We start from the raw sequence: 18,076 nt of genomic DNA, 5'->3' as shown, positions 1-18,076 counted from the left end.
AAAAAGGAACTGCGGAGAGAATCATTTGCCTTCTTCCAAGATCCGCAGGCTTTTCACTTCTTTTCTATACTGACACATGGAGAAATTATAAAAGGCTTACAGGTGCCTGCCATCCAAGTCCTGTTCTCACAAAATACCTCTAGCATGCAAGATGAAGAATAATAAAGTAAAAGAGCTATAACATCACTACTGTAGGAAAGACTAGATAAGGAGTGCCACTGCAGAACTCCGCACTCTCCTCAGTTTCTGGTCTGAAGACAGGACATCTCAGCCTTCTTAGGTAACATGTTTTTCCAAACAAAACAAAGGCTCACTTAGAGTTCTTGCAGGTCCTAAGTCTTTTCCCTCTCTTTCCTCCCAAAGGGACAGGAACAGGAGCAGAGAGAGAACCCACCACTAAAACCCCATATCCATTATTTGAACAAGTTTATTTCAAGGTTTGCAGTCAGATTATTTTGCTCCAAATTCTACCTACTAGCAAGGAAGCAAGATCTAGCTTGATGTGATCTTGTTGATGCTAGTTTCTAGTGCTGCTGTGGAAACAGATGCAGTGTTTCTCCCAACAGCAGTCAGCATTTTAAAACTCAACCAGCAAAATATCTTTACACCAAGTCAGTCACCTTTACTCTAGATACTGATATATCAAGGCACTATATTGCTTGCAGCAAGCTCTCCAGCACTGACATGGTAATTAAGGATAAGCAGAAATACACAGCATTATTCTAGTAATGACCTTGCAAGAGTCTGTAAGTATATCAGCAGCAACCTTGAGGGCCACTGAAGACTGCAGATTTGCCTCAGATTTTCCCAGATTTCATTTTTAAGAGCCATTGTCTCAATACACCCTCTTCTCAGCCTCACAACAAAGTTGGCTTCAGATCTCAGCTAGAGGAGAGAGATTTCTGTTGAAAAAAAGTAGAAACCAAGTTTACTCTGAGTTAACCCCCTACTAAATTGTAACAAGTCAGTCATCTCCCCTAGTGACTGACTCACACATCTCAGTAACAACAGCCTTTTGAAAAAATCTACAGTCAATCACCGGTTTCAATACAAGCAGTTCACAACAAAAAACAGTGCATTTAAAGACATTAAATACGTTCAAGTCTGCTGTACTAATTCACATGACCAGAGCCTACACCCTTTGGTTTATATGGACTTACATTCACATACACATAGCTAGCAAAACCTTTCAGAGAGCTAAAGTTCAGTCACAAGTACCTTGTTTAGAAGTAGCCAGTTGGTAACCTGTGCTTAAATTCCTTTAGCTTCAACCTCCAATTTGTTTAGGAAAGAAAAAACACTAAACTATATTTCTCTCATTACACTTACTATAAATGGATATCCTAAGTTTTGAAAGAACACTTTGGCTTCTAGTCAAGAACCTGTAGGGTCCTGTAACAGACCCTTTGTAAGATGGGAGGTAGCCCCAAGAAATGCACCTTTGGATGCACTTCCTTGTTCATCTTGAAAGAGGACTGTTTCTCTCTACATACTCCCTGTACTCTCCAGCGTAACAGCAACTCCAGCAGCACTCAAAAGACTCCAGGCAGTCACAGAAAACAGCTGTATCTCAAAGGCAGAAGCTTTAAAAAGTTCAAATCAACATCATTCAATAAGATTTCAGTATTATCCAAAGCAGAGTATGTACTTAATTCATACAAACTTAAATGTTATATGGAAATCACCCAAGTCACACGTAGTAGAACATTAGATTAATCCTTTGGTATTTGATAGCATATTATTCGTGAGGTCTTGGCCCATTTCCTTAGCAACTAAGAAATTATTCTTGAAAAGTAAAAAGGTTGTTACAGAACAAGTGGATTTGACTTCTGTCAGATTTTAAAAGAAAAAAAAAAAATCAAGTTACTACACTCCTTGTTTCTTGACAGTAAGCTTTTGTATTTATGCCATTAGTATAAGTATGAGGGCGGCTAACACTACACGTTTTGAAGCGATAGGAAAATCCTGTTAGGCAAGAATGACATTATGCTAAGCTATGCTATTAGGAAGACTCTTGTGAAAAGTGACAGATTCTGTCCTGAGCTTGCATAGGCTTTAGAAAGGTTTTCCTGTGTATGGAACAGAGCTGTATTTAACCAAGTCTCTTTACAGTACTTAAGAGGATGCCTACAAATACAAATGTAGCTGTCTGCTTTCATTCCAGGTCCAATTTTCACTCAGTTTCTAAAATATAGACAAACAGAGGGACAAGAGATAGATCATGATTTTTTTTTATTTTTTTTTTTTTTTTTAAGATGTCACTATTAACACACATTAGTCAAGCTATCCTAGCAAACCCTGCAGTATAGACACCTAGGGAATCTAAAATCCTCTAAGACTTTATTAGCTCAAGAGAACACCATTAAAAGCTTTGATTTTAGTGTTTACATAATAAAAGTCTAAAGCCTGACGTTCTGCTTTCACCTTGTCAGACTAATGTGCGCTTTAGTGACAATATCCATTTACAAATCAATAATACATCATACACTGAGTATCAACCTCAGCTTTACCTCTGGAAAGTGCTAAATGGAGTCATTGAACCAGCTATTTACAATTTCAAATCCTAATATATTTACAATAGAAACCAAAGTATTTAAAACCATTAAATATAGTGTTTAACTCTGCTATATTAGTTTACATGAACACAGCTTACCTCTGGCATCATATTTCCTGCTAATATTTCTGCCAGCAATTTAAGATTCAAAAAAAGCTACTCCTGGAGGGAAAAATAAAAGCTTAAAAACCAACCCAAAACCTCCAGGCGATTTAGAGCCCTGAGGAATTACCCACCCTAGACAGCCTTCAAGTAGAAGTACTGCAGTGTTCAGAGATACTTCCAAACTCCAGGCAAGCCTTTAAAACCTAATGCATATGTAAAACATCAAGAGTCAGTAATCCATTGAGCAGGTTTACTGGAGTCACTGCTACTGTTCAGTTTTTACTAATCCATAGTCAAGAAGGAAACTGCTGCTTTGCTGTTTCTCCCTCCATTACATTCCCTCCACCCACAGAAAGTGTTTTGTGCACCATAGTCCAGAAGAGCTAGGTAGGCATCGTCTTCTCTTCTTTGCTGAAAGGCTGAACTGAACCCGGCTTTACCCATGACAGGCCAGAAACATGCATGCTTTTGCAGTGCTGATCTTCTGGCTTCTTCTAGATGGAAGAAAGTTACAGTCAGAATGACTAGATACTCTAAACCCTCTCACCACCCTCCCCATCCATTTTAAGCTTGGCTTAAGCTTCTTTTTTAGAAAGTATTCTTAATGCTTTTCAAGGACAGTCCCTCCCCACCCTGAACATTTATCATGGTTAGAGTTAACTACTTTTACATCTGTCAAAGAGCTCAGCATCTCTTCCTCTTCTCAGAGAGGACACTAAAATTGCTTTAAGCACACAAATGTGTGCAGCATCTGTAGAACTTCCTGAGATTACAGGAGAGTTTTAGTGATTTAGTTCATGTATTGCTATTCCATTATACCATAAAGATTACAAGATGCTCTTGAGAGACAGTATTTTGTTTAGAGACCACGTCCCAGCAGCACTACACTGCTATTTGCCAAATTTCTTTGTTCTGTGGTAAGAAGAGTTGATCCGAATCGAGGCAATTTTGTCATCAACCTCAGACTGGTCCCGCAGTACACTAGCTTGCAAGGCTGGGTGTACCCTGGAGCAGTACCCTGCCCTACTGAAGGCTTTGGACGCAAAATAACATAGTGAGAAGTAGCAGGTACTTTCTCTACACCATGGAATTAATGCCTTCTATAGATAGTCCCTCCCCTCCCTGAACATTTATCATCGTTAGAATTAATTACTTGGATGCAACACAACATGGACAACATTTGAGACTGACTATTGCAATTTAAAAAGACAAAAAAAAGATCAAGTTGAGGGAGAAAGAATACTGAACAATGCACCTGGGAGCATCTGTGGACTTAAGGCAGTTTATGAAGATTAGATATCTACTCTAGCAGGTCAAAGAAACAGAATAGCTTGCAGGTTTTCTGTATAGCAGGTGCTATCCCTGACTCCACGCTGCTATAGGCTCATCAGATCCATTTGTATGCCAACTACATCACATCTGGAATGACGCACATCAAGTTCTAAAAAGGGATAATTATGTGAGTTATGTTACCATACTACAGTAAGCCTTTCCTTTTGCCTGATAGCAAATTAAGTCAGCAAGAAAATTGAGCATGCGGTCCCTCTGTCCCTCCCCATATTTTCCAAAAAAAAAAAAAAAAAAAAAAAAGTGACATCAAGTGACAGAATTGCAGCAATACATCAGACAACAGCAGATGAGGGGGAGCAATTAGGCTGGGGCCTGGCATTGCAGTAATCTCCTTCCTGTCACACGCCCCAATATCTTTTTGCAGAAGCCCTGTGCTCAGCAGGGAACTGAGATGCCACTGCCTTTTCTGGGCTATTGCTCTAGTATAGTTCAGTTTTTTTCCTGAGGCATAGGAACTGCACATGTAATAAGAAAGGATCCAGAGCTGCAGAAGAGAAAGACTGGAAAACACAGGATACATGAGTAAGGAATTTCCTTTTACAGGAAAGGAAAAGAACTTTCTCAGCTACCTTAACATTTTGAAACATGTCTCCTAAGACACAGAATTTCATCCATTCCTGCTATCAACAAACTACTCTGGCAACTAACACACCACACATACAATAGTTCCTGGAGATCTTAGTTTCCACTTAAAAAAAAAGTGTGCATCTCCAAAGAAAAAGGAGAAAAGAAGTCTTTATTGGTGTTATGCTTGCCATCCATCTTGGACAACAGCACATCCCTTTCAGTTCAAGCATCCCAACCCATTCCTTTTCCTTAGATTTTTGACTTACAATACAAGACAGAAGGTTGAGGTGGAGAATGAGAGAGTCAAGTGTATTTTCTAAGATCAAGAAGTCAAAATCTAGATCAAATTATTTTCCTGTGGGTTCTAAGGCCACCTCACCTCAAGATCTGCTCTCTTTGGCAACTGAGAACATTACTACACTGAGTTTACAAATAGCATATTGTATTAAGACCAACATAACCTCATTCATGTCGAAGGACATGCAAGAATATGAGTTAACGCTTGCAGCAAGGAAGGTCTGATCTGAGACAGATGGAAGGGGAAAAAAAAAAAAAAAAAAAAAACCACACAACCAACTACACTAGCGGAAGGAGCCCAACAGTCAATAACCAAAGTATTCAGAATGTATTTTCCTGCCAGTCCTGCAGATACCAATCACCATTTCAGAATTTGAATCACTGCAAGGGGACTGACTTGTCATGTCACTCAGTGCAGACTCGGGATGGCTATCTGTCAACTCCTGTCAAGTGCAGGGAATCAGTTTGAAAAACAAAAACAGTCAAGGGAGACTGTATGCTTTGGCAGAGGCTTTCTAAAGCTTTAAGTTCTCCAGAATTAAGGCTTTTGGATCTATTTCCTTCTTCTACCACCTTCTGTTTTCACATGTGTTTCTGTGCTCAAAAGCTGTTAGGTAAGTTATCATCACTGCTTATGGCCCTTTATCTATGCTAAGGTTATTTTAGTGTTACTGCACCTTGACTCTACAGATACCAATGGTATTGCTCAGATGAAAGCTGTATGAAGCAAGACCATTCTTGCTAAATCAGCAAGCGTTATAGGCTACACTGACAAAAATAACTGAAGCATTCTTTGTTTAGCTGACACTGTCTTGCAAGACCTAAGTAGTATTGAAGATGTTTAACAATGTACTCTGCTTGCGTTGCTTAAAAAAAGAAGTTTTGAGTGAGAAGAAAGTCCTGAGGTTTCAACTCACTCATTAAAGATCTCTCAACAGAGGAGAGCAGAGAAGCTGGGGACTGTCAGACTATGCAGAAGTAGTACCAAACATAACCAGCATGGGACAAGCTGCAGTCAGTAGTAGGTATTCAGCAAATCTCTCATTTATCCTTCTTCCCTCCCTCCATTCTCTAAACAATAGAAGTCTACCAAGTGGGCCAACAACTGTACTCAACAGTCTAGCTAATTTTCCTAGTTAGCCAAATAATTAATTGCTTAACACTCAAGTGAGCACGCTGATGTAACTGCTTAGTTAGGACACCAGTTTCAGCACAATTTGCTGATCCAAAAGAGGGGTGGGATAAGGTCTGTCTAGTATATGCTCATCACAAAGAAGCAGTAACCTTACTTCCCTTATAGGCAATAAACACTTCTTATAGTGAATATTTGGACTTTGCATTTACCTTTTGAGTCAACATCTTCTCTCTAGCTTCATCATGGATAGCTGGATTCCATGGAGAAAAACTACGGAAAAGATAGAGGCATCTCTTATTTTGCATTTTTGGAAACTGAAGGATATATAGAGGAAAAACTGTAGCAAAAAGGAGGAGTTTTCATTGTTTCAGTTTGTTTTTCAAGTCAACTACAAAGCTGAATTTTCAGTGTTACAACATACAGCTATGAACTACAAGTCACACTGTCATGCATCTTCTCAATTCAACATATTTAGGTTCTCATTTTTATTTGCATTCAGAACTGGAAATTCATGCTGCTGATGCTAGAAGAAATACTATTCATACATTCATTATGAAGCTTATTACTCTATTCCCCTGCAAAACAGAGCTCTGAAGATATCACCCAGTGCAGTCAATCACGCTACAAGCTTGAAAATTCTTTCAGGAAAGTCTGAAAGCAGAATTTGTCATATGGATATTGCCACTCAAAGGAGGTGCTTTTCTTAAAGTCTCAATACGCTTAGTGAAAAAACAGTAAGCACAAGCATCTGGTTCCATCTAGGGTTCACTCAATACCAAACAGGAAGAAATAAGAGGAGGAATACTCACAGTATTCCTATAAAAGTAAGAATCAGGTCACTCAACCTTAATCTATTGCCAGAAAAAGGCATTTCAAATCAACACCTATACCAAAGCTCGCTTCCAAAATGTTAGGACATGGCAAGTTTGTTCATGGTACTTACACGATTGCATAGGGATCCTCTACTTTGGGCTGATCAAATAAGTGACTGCTGCATAGTTTGACACTGTCCACCACTTTACTTTTGAACAGCTGAATATCTTTTTCATACCTACAAGAGCAAAATAAATAATGCTGTGATTGCAAAAGGCAGATTTGCTCTGGAGGCACAGACTTGGCAAAGCCTCAATTTCAGATTCTAGTCCAGCCAGCTCTAAAGATATAGACCATGAACTGATAAAGAACAGTTGCACAGACCTCTTGTTTCTCTACTTCTAAGCAAAAGTTTCATAGAAGACCATGACTATACACATGGAAGATACTTACAGCACTGCAGCCTCAGGATTCAGAGGACTAGTTGTATCAATCTTGTAGAAGACTCTGCGAGCATACATTAGTACTTGCCATATGTGATTATGATTTCGCCTAAAAAGAACAAAACGCAGTGAAGAAAGGAGGGGGAAAAAAAAAAAAAAAAAACACTTTCAAATTTTACGTCAGTATGTTAGCACTAACCTCCATTTTGCAAAAGCTCTTTTAACATCCAGTTCACCAGACATGGGATCTACTAGCGGATGGAAGACAGGCAGATCAAAAACCAAGCGCTGCATTAGAAAAAAGAAATTCAATTTTAAAAATACTTGGGGAAGATAGTTTTTTGTTGTTGTTGTTAGTCAGATGTTATTTTCAAACACTAGTTAGCTAGTACTATTCTGAGAGAAAACAACTTGAAATGGTTTATACTGACTGTAAAACTGTAATCTAATACACCCTCATTACATGCAGGGTCTTGTCCTCTCTCACATGCTTATCATCAAATCAAGGCACTAATCTAGCTAACCGCACAAGCACTAGAGCCAACACAGGTAACAACATCAGGTAAGATCAGATAAATCCAGAACTACTCCTTTAACTATTTGTTATTGAAAGCCTTTTACCTACTTGAGTTACAATCAATACTTTTTTTTAATCCTACACATTTTTAAGTATCCTGTGCAGTGACACCGCAGTGTCTTAAACTCTTTATAGTTAGTTTCCATTGGTGCTTATGCATTCCTCCAAAAGAAAACTTAATTTATTTCAAAAAAAACAGACTTCAGTATCTAGGTGGATACACCCATCATTATTTTTCCAGTGCAGGGTTTTAAAACTTTTCTGTTGAAACCATTTCCTACTGATTCTACCCTTTTAAAGATGGTAGCTTTACACAAAACGTGACACCAGACAGATAGCTTCCTGACATAGCAACCAGTTCTCAGCTACAGCAGTTACACACACAGTTCTCCTTTTAAAGAAATTTGGCCAAGAGGGTTGGATGCCCTGCTCTGAAAAGAGTCAGGCTGACAAAAGAATTTATTTTTTTTTTTTAAAGGACTATACTAACTAGCATACTTTTCCCACAGAGAAACCCAAAATGAAAGGTAATGCCCAACTATCCATTTCCCCTCTTCCCCCCCCCACCAGACTTCTCAAGTTGTCTTAGTTCTTTGTTTCGGTGTATTTTAGAAGAGACACAGGCAATAAATTCCACAGCATCGTGGCAAGCACTGCACACTTTCCTGTATTTTATGTTCTACTATGCTGCTACTCAAGTTTAAACTCTTACAAGAAGCATGCAAATCCATCTTTCTTGCCAAGGAAGTAACAGTTCAAGAGTTAAGGTAAAGAATTGCTTGACTTAATAACCTAAAGCATCTAACTTCACAAAATTCCCTCTACACCAGTTCAGGTAATCAAAGCGCATGACCTAGCACAAGCCTGAGGAGAAACGCAGCAAACATTAGCTCGTTAGCAATCTATTCCAAAACCCACAGACTAATAAGATCCTTCCACAGATACCAAAAATGGATACAAGACAGATAACAAGTGACCTCAGCCAACTGAGCAAAACTAGTTCAAGGAACTGAGAAGTTGACTGGTATATCAGCTTTAACCAGGAGTCATATTTTAAGACACACACCACAAAACCCCCCAGCACACACCACAAAACCCCCCAGCACACACCACTACTCACCGGGCAGTCTCCATCTGGGTAGTTATCAGGAATATAGACAGTAAATTTAAACACACCATCCTGGTAGAGCCCATGCCTTATGAAGATTACTCCAAACCACACTGCGAATGAGAAAGTTTGTTTGAGCGGAAGAATTTTTTGTTTTTGTTTTTTTAAATTTGTAACATTGCTTTTAAACTTACTTAATGCTGATCGGTAAGACGGCTGCACATAGACACCCGGCAACTTCTGCTTTACAACTAAGGTACTGCAATTAGAAACAGTATTTAGAATAGCTCCACAACCACCTTAAATCTACAGCAAGTCAGTAACAGTAAAGCCAGGACATACTGCCAGTAGTTTAACACAGGACTTCTTCCACAGACTTCCACTCAATTCCCAAGGGTGGACTGTTCACAGAAGGAGAGGCAGAGAACTAGGGAAATCAATCTTTAGACCTGCTTTTCCTACCCCTCCCTTTAAAGGGCTACAAATAAGGAACATTGTTTCTTAAGACAAGGGTAAATCAGAAGAGTAGTAGATGTATTTAATGCACGTCATGACTGCTAGGTTTTCATTTTTCTACTGAAATCCCAATTTCAAAGTAAAGGAGAAAAAATAAATGCAATTAAGTTATTCTGATTTAATTAAATTTTGACTGCAAATCTGATGTGGTTATCACCACCTCCCATTAATTCTGAAACTTGACCAAAACTTTAACTTAGTAGTAGTAACAAATAGTTTTTCAGTCTTAAATAAGACTGTGAGGCAAGTCAAACATGAATTATACTGGCAACTGGCAAAACAAAGTACCAGAAAATAGAAAGGACAGGCAAGCAGTAGAGTATATTGGAGGCCTGGATGAAATGATTCAAGGCAACTCATAATCAGGATGGACTGACATTTTCCCAAATTTGCAGTTATTTTCAATTTCATTTCTTGTGATGCAAATCAAATCATGATCTTCAGTCATTAACAACCAGTGTGCTATAACCCAGTTTTTTCCCTTTTATCTCCGACTTTTTGGAAGCTCCATTTGATAATCAAGAGTATTACAGGAAGAAAGTGTGTTATCCTTACTATTTTTTAAATTAAAGAACACAAGAAGTTCCTAATAAATTTAACTACTAATAGCAAAGGCAAGCAGATTCTACTGAAAACTATAAATAAAAAGATGAATTATTCACTTCATAGGTTTTTCAGTTAGTTGGCATATAGGCCCATCATACTGAACTCAGCACGTTTGCACAAATACAAACAATAATTTTAAAGAAAAAAAGTTACTGTACTCCTTTGCTTACAATTTCTATAATATACCCGAATTTGTTAAATAAGAGGAGCTTATCTTATCATATTGATGCATTTTTGCATCCTTCAGAAGAAGGGGAAAAAAAAAAATCTTACTTGAATTAACTCTGTGTCAGTTTCCTAAACATGACGTTTAATGTTTTGACAGTTCTCACTTTCAACTTAATGGTTAAATGCAAGAACTGAGACTTAATATTGCATCAGGACTCCAGGGGATTTCATTCCAAAAGGCACTGCATAGTTCAGAATCCAATCCATCTATTACAGAGGAAGCCTCCTCAGCTTTGCAGCACAAAACACAAGTTATATAACTAGGAAGTTTCGCAGACAAATAGATTTGTATGCTCCCACAGCAGTCTACAAATCACTAACAGATCAATTTCTTTGATCCAAAGAAAGCTATTTAAATTGCACTAACTATTCTCCCATAAGTTTCATGGGAGTCATCATTTGAAAGTCAGGAAAGAATATAGTCTTCCTAATGTTCATTTAATAGGCCATATCAGGCGGTGTTTAAATGTTCTGTATAACAACTGAAGGAAGCTCCCACATCCTAACTCCATTAGACAGGACCCTATATTCATAACTGTTTTCCTACTAGACATCTGCTTGCTTCTATTTTAATACTTGTTTCCAAAATTGGATATTTCTGACCAAAAAAATGTTAAGATAACTGGTCAGGATGCCTAACTCCAAAATAAAGCCTGAGAAATATAAGAATTTGGAAAACTACATCTTAACATACCCCTTAAAATCTCATCCCATCTTCCTCTCCTCAGCTACCTCAAGAGATTGAGGCTGCTCCAGACAATGAATTTTGGAGAGTTTGGAGTTTAACTGCCTTCTTCAGGGACTATGGCAAAGATATATATGCAAGAACTACAGCCCTGTTATTTTCCTTAAAGCACAAGTCCAGTGATCTAAAACAGAAAAAAAGTGAAAACCTACAATTCTGCAAGAAGGGAATACTCCAAATAAAAAGGCCCATAAGAAGCATGTGTTCCATTTGTCGACTGGGATGAAGGGGCAGGGGACGCAGGTTTGGTTATTGGCACAGCATTTTTTGGAATAGAAGGCAACTGTTTCTTTGCAGATGCTCGTGGAGGACTGGTTCTTAGTTCTCCAGTCAGAGTTTTCTCTTCAGCTTCAGGTCTCTGTTAGATTAAGAGAGCCACAAGATAATAGGTCAGATTTTGTAAGTACTAAACATATGAGCACATTTTAAACATAGGTTTAAATACTGCCTTACTAATTACAAGTTTGGCCAATGAAGTCAGTCTTGAATTTTGATGTTCTGGTTTTCTATATTTTTAAATAGAATTATATTCCATTAAACTTAGTCTACAACTTCAAAAGCAACTAATATCTGAAGTCTGAACATAGTCCACTATTACTACTGGAGAAGAAATCTGCAGGTTAGGACAAATGCTTAAGGAGGCTTGTATTTATTTATAAACTGGCAACAGATAATATATAGCACCAGCTTAGAGGTCAAGTCTATTTCCAGCACACCGTATATCTAGATAAACCATTTTCCTCCGACAAGCACCCTTGCATTCAAGAATTCAAAGAGCCACTGAACAAGTAGGGTAGTAAAGCAGAGATGAAACAAGGAGAACTTTATACAGAAAAGTTCCCATGATTATTTCATTTCCTGCTTTTGCTGAGATACCAACATCACACTGGGACTGATCACATAGCCTATTCCCCTTGTAGGGGAACCACTGTTTGACAGTGGTATCAAGCCTGGTTTTAATAATTTTGCTACAGTAGCCTGTTTACACCTACGCTGTCTTTCGCTAAAAAAGAAGGCCTTCTCCACTCAATCGGCCGTTGCTAGAGAACACTGTACTATATACAGACCCTATAGTAATTCCATAGATCGCTCAAGACAAACCTGCAGGTTAAAAACTTCTGATTAGACTAGCTGCAGCAACAAAAGGCATGATTTATGGCATAGTGTTCTCAAGCGTTTGATACATGGGCAAGTAACAGTTCCCACATCACAAGTTTCATCAGAGGTATATAACTTGCACTAGTGCTGAAAACCTGAGAAATGCCTAGATCTAGAACTAGCATGATTTCAGGCATAATCTACTGTAGCAAGTAACAGCATTATGGGGGTACAGCTTTGTCAATGCCCACTGCACATGCAATACCTGGCTAAAGTCTATTCAAGCTAGTGAACAAATGGCATCAGGAACAAGTCTTTTAATCAGTCATTTTAACATGTTTTTTTGTCTTTCCTGCTTAAAGATGCTTTGGATAAAGAAAAGTCATTACAGGAAATTCAGAAGTAGACTCCATTCACACAGTTCAGTTAGTACAGCTCAAAACTAACTGGCAGTTTTACTGAAGATTAACTCAATCCTCATGATAAAATACACACTTCGAACATACATGGAGTAATCTGATGGTCTTTTCCAGAACTGATACTGCCACCACTCCACAGAAGACTCATTTAAGTCAGCTTTTAGAAACAGATGAAAAGAGACCTTATACATTTCCTGCATTATTGTCAAAGCCTCACCAAATGCATTCCAACACCCAAATCTTTAAACGAACACATCCATATATCCAGTGCCATGGCAGTCACAGACAGCAAAATCAAAGGCTACCCACAAGGTGCAAATGGCGTACCAGCAGGGAAGAGAGAGGCACCTGCTACAATGCACTACCAGCAGCTGTGAAAGTCCCTGCTGTCATCCTAAAGAAGCAAGTTTTAAATACTTATTTTTATATACACGTTACTTTTTAAACATGATCTTCACTAGAAACCTGCAAATTGTGACAATAATTCAGACTGGCTTTAGAAGAGTTTGGTACATATTTTCAGTTCTACTGTCTGGGATGAGTTCACAGCTTAGATTTTCTTAGAACACAGATGATTCAAGGACCCCAAAAAATTCTGTTAAAAGGCTGTTTTACTCCTCAGTATGTAACCATTATCTCTAGTTAGGATATGAAGCTATTTCAGCTTTATCCAATTACTTCACATTATACCTAACACAGGCATTACAACATGACAGAATAAATCAGAGAACCAGTTCCACCAAACTCATGTCTATTAGATAGTGATTCAAACCTGCGATTAAGAATTTCATAGTAATTTGACAGATTTTTGTCTGACTCTTTTTTAAGTTGTCTTCCATGGTATTTCTTTGGTCATAAAGAATAATTCAATCACTCTACACTTAACTTACAGCATCACTCAATACAGATTAACCTCTTATGGCATCCTTTTATTAAATACCTACCTTGCGTACAGAGCTTGTAGACATGCTCCAGAAAGGGTTCATAACGTGTATTCCAAATAAAGGACTGTGATCTGTCAGCGTCTTCAGAGTTTCCTCAGGTCTCTCCAGTTTATACCCTAAAAATACACAGAATTAAGGTTTAATGGGTGTGCATCCTAACAGATAAGCAGGACTCAATATACAAATTGGGGTGAAATCTAATTATGCAGACAGTTTTACATTCCTATAACTACAAGAAGTTTTATTCTGAAGTTAAGATTGATAATAGATAAGAGTGCCAAAGCTCTGTTATTTATCACACTTCAGAACATTCTTTTAGTTGTCTATGAAATAGTTTTTGCATTAGAATCACTGTCTTCTTTCTGCTAGAAGGATACTCTAAAAAAGGTTTGGTATTCTACATTTTGTCTTGCCAACCAGAAAGAAGAAGAAAAAAAAAAAAAAAAAAAAAAGGACAATCTATTGGCTCAGTGCAGTCAAAAAAAGATCCTCTATACACGCCAAAAATAAAAGTTATCACTTCAACAGTTAAGCCCAGCACTGGACAGTGCTACAACAGCTTATTCTCTTGTGTGGTGAAGTGTTGCCCCTTGCGTACTCTGCTGACTTTGCACATTTTTGAAGAGCATTAGTTTGAGAGTTCTCTACCATTCCCAGTGAAAGACATGATCCTCTCATTGAGCTTGCATCATGCATGTGTCATTTTGTTTTCATCTGCATTGAAACTTGGCCAGGAATAGACAAAGCCACAGAACACAGAAGTTTCTCTGTAGCTTATTTAATGGTTTCATTATGAGCACTAGGGCTTAGTATGATCAGCTCAATAACAAGGATTTCAGCAGCGTTTGGTGTTTCACTGCGTCATCTACTGTTTGTGCCCTTGATCCCAATGTTCCCCTCTCCCCTTTGGGTGTTACCTCCAGCAGTCTATCTCACACACACACCACTTGCTATTGCTTGCACCAGGACTCTTGGCTATATCACCTCTTGGTCTGGCACAGCCTGTTTTCCTGCTACTTTTTCCAACTCTCCTGATTTCTACTCTGTTTTGTTTTTGTTGTTGTTCCCCCACCACCACCCTTTCTGGCTACACTAAATAAATACTTGGGACAATTCATTTTACTAAACCTCTTTCATATGAAGTTGTACATCACTGACCAATGCAATTCAAAGGACATAAGAAGGGGGGGAGAGGGAAGAGCATAGGCTTATATTGCAGTCAATACTCTAAGTTGTTCTACAGCAAGTTGCCATCTATTCTCACATTACATTAATTAGTTTAGAGAGAAGTAAGAACATTATAATCAAAACTCTTTTTAAAAGGACAATAAATGCCAATCTTTTTACAATAGAAAAAGTTAAGCTAGACTTCTTATGCAAAGAAAGTCTAGCAATCTTATACCTTTCTCCCTATTTGTAAGTACTTGTCTAGACTATACAATAGCCAAGTTTTTACAAAAAGAAAAAAAGCAAACACCACATTCAGAAAAGCACTGAGAATTCATTCTCCCACCTCAAAATCATCTCATGCAAACATTCGAGTTCTAGTCAGTATCATCCTAGCTAGTATACATGATTCCTCTAGATATTTTTCTTCTTCAGTGGCCAGAGAGTCACCTAGTTTTGAGACAGTGAAAACAGAAAGGCAAGCAGGGCTATTGTGCTGGGGCATGCTCTGTGACAGCAGTGAGGAGCAGGGCAAGGTTACCTTTCCCCATATCCTGTCTGGAAAGCAGAGCCAAGACAGAAGGATATGCCACAGGCAGCGGTGCCTTTCCTCTTCCATGAAAGCCAGCCAGACTAAAACAGCAAGATGCTAGGCTAGGAAAGTAGAGGACATTTCCTCAGGGAACTTCGGTGAAGCCAGAGGGTGGAGGAGCTGACACACAAGAGAGCACCAGAGTGCCACGGCCTTGACAAGACAGAAAGCTGCTGGAACCCAAGGTACAGTTTTGGGCATACTACTAGGAATATGGAGTGAATGCTTTCTGGTTTGGATTTTTGTTTTTAAATAAGTAATATAAATCGCATTATTCCAGAACCAGAGATATAAGATACAGGAGCTGGGCAAGATGGAGAATGAGGTACGTATGTATGAACAGCCTAACTTATTACACGCAAGACAAGGAACCGATCTAGAAGCTTGATAAGTGGTGCTAAATAGAGCTCAGTCACTGACTCCACCTTTCAGAAAGTACCTATGCATCTCAGTACACTTCCACTTTTTCATTTTATAGATGCCTATTTACAAGCCATTAAGAACTGGTTTCCCACCCCACATAAAGCACTAATTTAGCTCTAGTTAAACTACAGAATAACTTCTACAGATTCTCCTACACAGATACCATTTATCCAGCTGTTTCTTAGTGATAAGTGATATACAGTGTTGCTCTAAACCTATTAATAGACTGTCCCCAGTTTCACTCGTTAAAATATTAGGTATGATAGAGATCTAATAACCCCAGAGTACCAGTTTTCTAGAGGGCCATTCAAAAAACCCTGAAGGGTTTTTTAGAATTTATTTCTTTTAAATCACACACACTTCCAGCTACGCTAGAGATGTGAGTGAAGAATATTATCAGCACAAGAAACTTGCCCTGCAACTGCTTATGCTCTCTAGTGCATTTATCCCACAATTTACTACATCGCATTAATCAAAAGAATCACTAGAAATAAGAAGTTAGATATCAGCACATTTAAACCTGCAGATGGTTTTTCCTACCTCTCACCACAGAGAAGGTCTGCATTAGACAAAGCAAGCAAGGTCCCAGTACCAGCAAGTGGATTTTCTGAACAGTTCAGTCATTCAATTTTACACAGGCTACAATGTCTAGAGCAAGGGTACTATTGCAGCACCTTATGGTATCCCACATTGCTGAAAGCATCACCTTCCCAGAAGAACCCAGTCCACCAGTCTTCCTCATTTTATGGAAAGGGAATAAATGCATCCAGAAACATCACCTTGTCTCTCTTCACGCTGTCATCATTTACAGTGCCCCACCTGAGGCTTGGTACTGTGCTGCTCAGTAGCACATTCTATTATGTGCTACTTCCACAAGAATAGAAGGCAACAGCAACCCTCCCAAACAGTTCTTCTCCCATAGGTTTTCTACAGCTATAAACCTATGCCTCAGCAAGTCCTTCCCCCCCACACACTCTTCTTTTTAAGTACAGTAGCTGGGTTATTAAAACATACCCATTCTGTACCTTTGGAGTGCACCAAGAAAACCACCTGTGGCCATCAGCATAATCTTATACTAATGTTCACAAGCACTGAAGTATGCAATGCAAGAGAGCATTCAAGCAAGTTCAGCCACTTTAGAGACCAAAGACTCACTCAGCACTTCATCACTCTTAAATGCTAATGAAAACCAATTTTTTTAAAGTACCCTGCTCTTTTCCTGTCTCTAGGTCAGATATCCCGATTAAAAGTTGCTTTTGTTATTTATACCTACTGTCACATCCCACCATGTTTTCTCACTGTCATCAGCCATTAGACAAAATACAACAGGGTACCAAACCAATTCTATAGACTTCATCTGCCTAGAACTGGCAGAGAACTTTCTCAGACATTTTCTGAAAAAGCATTAAATTATCCCTCAAGAGATAAAGATGTGCATGTGATCATATTTTTATATATACACATTTTATACAGTCTGTCCCCTACCCAAAAGGGAAGGGAACCATTCCTACACCCAAGGCTGAATAGAGCTGATTAAACAGAGGACAAATTTTGATCACAATGCTATTAGTTCCCCCCCCCCCCCGCCGCAGGACCCTGTCAGTTCGCACCAGCACCGACTCCTTTCTTCGGCAGGGCTGCTCCTGACCCGGCTCAAGGCTGAGGACCAGCCCGCAGCCTCACACGCCGGCCAGCGGAGGCGCCGAGCCAGCCCCGCCAGCGCACAGGACTGACCAGCCGAGCCCGTTCGCCAGCTGCTCTCCCAGGGAGGGACGACACCCTTCGCACAGGCACCTGCTGCTGCTCCAGCCCTGCGGCGGGCACGCCGGGGGAGGAACGCCAGCCACGCCACCAGCCCAGCGTCGGCAGGCGACTCAGCGATGTCGAGGCGCCGGGGGCCCGGCAGGACAACGGTAATACACCTGGGGCCGGGCCCGCGGCAGAGCCCAGCGGGCCGCCCGGCAGCTGGGGGCTGCCCGCCCCGCCCCGCCCCGTCCCGCCGCGGAGGCCCCTCACGGCCCGGCCGGCAGGTGAGCGCCGCTCCGCGAACTGTCAGCGCCCTCCCCTGCCGGCGGGGACCGGCCCCCCCGCTGCCGCCACGCACGCGAAGCGCCGGGCCCTGCCGCCGGCCGCCCCACTCACCCTCGGCCCGGCCGCTCCTCTCCGCTCCGCTGCCCGCGCGGCCCAGGCCCCGCCACTCGCCGCCGCCGCCACTCCCCTCCTCTCCCCCCGCCGCAGCCCCATTTAAATCCCACCCCCTCGGCGGCGCACATCCGGGTCTGGCCGCCCACCCAGCCAATCGCCGGCCGGCTCTTCCGGGAAGCCTCTTGTGGAGCGCCGCAGCGCGGACAGGGCCCGCCAATGACAGCGGCCGTCATTTCTGTGATGT

At 40.2% G+C, this 18,076-nt stretch overlaps 1 protein-coding gene across 3 annotated transcripts; it reads right to left on the bottom strand.

The window, feature by feature from the left end:
- Positions 1-2,215: 2,215 nt before the first annotated feature.
- Positions 2,216-17,938, bottom strand: AKTIP (AKT interacting protein). 3 transcript variants are annotated; one of them, XM_026102260.2, is made up of 10 exons: positions 17,830-17,938; positions 13,506-13,621; positions 11,197-11,402; positions 9,144-9,208; positions 8,962-9,062; positions 7,464-7,552; positions 7,275-7,373; positions 6,952-7,059; positions 6,218-6,278; positions 2,216-3,153 (listed from the first exon to the last, which is right to left on the bottom strand). In XM_026102260.2, exons 2-10 carry the CDS (start codon positions 13,545-13,547, stop codon positions 3,043-3,045), a joined length of 882 nt encoding a protein of 293 aa, XP_025958045.1. In that variant the 5' UTR covers positions 13,548-13,621; positions 17,830-17,938; the 3' UTR covers positions 2,216-3,042. The 3 variants fall into 3 exon arrangements, with proteins under 3 accessions (XP_025958045.1, XP_025958047.1, XP_025958046.1); XM_026102262.2 differs by having other exon boundaries at positions 2,216-3,150; XM_026102261.2 differs by lacking the exon at positions 17,830-17,938 and adding an exon at positions 17,298-17,317.
- Between the last annotated feature and the right edge of the window lie 138 nt (positions 17,939-18,076).

The sequence above is a fragment of the Dromaius novaehollandiae genome, chromosome 13, assembly GCF_036370855.1.
Source record: "Dromaius novaehollandiae isolate bDroNov1 chromosome 13, bDroNov1.hap1, whole genome shotgun sequence".
Classification (NCBI taxonomy): domain Eukaryota; kingdom Metazoa; phylum Chordata; class Aves; order Casuariiformes; family Dromaiidae; genus Dromaius; species Dromaius novaehollandiae.
The sequence above is the reverse complement of the archived record's forward strand: the minus strand, read 5'-3'. Positions and strand labels throughout refer to the sequence as shown.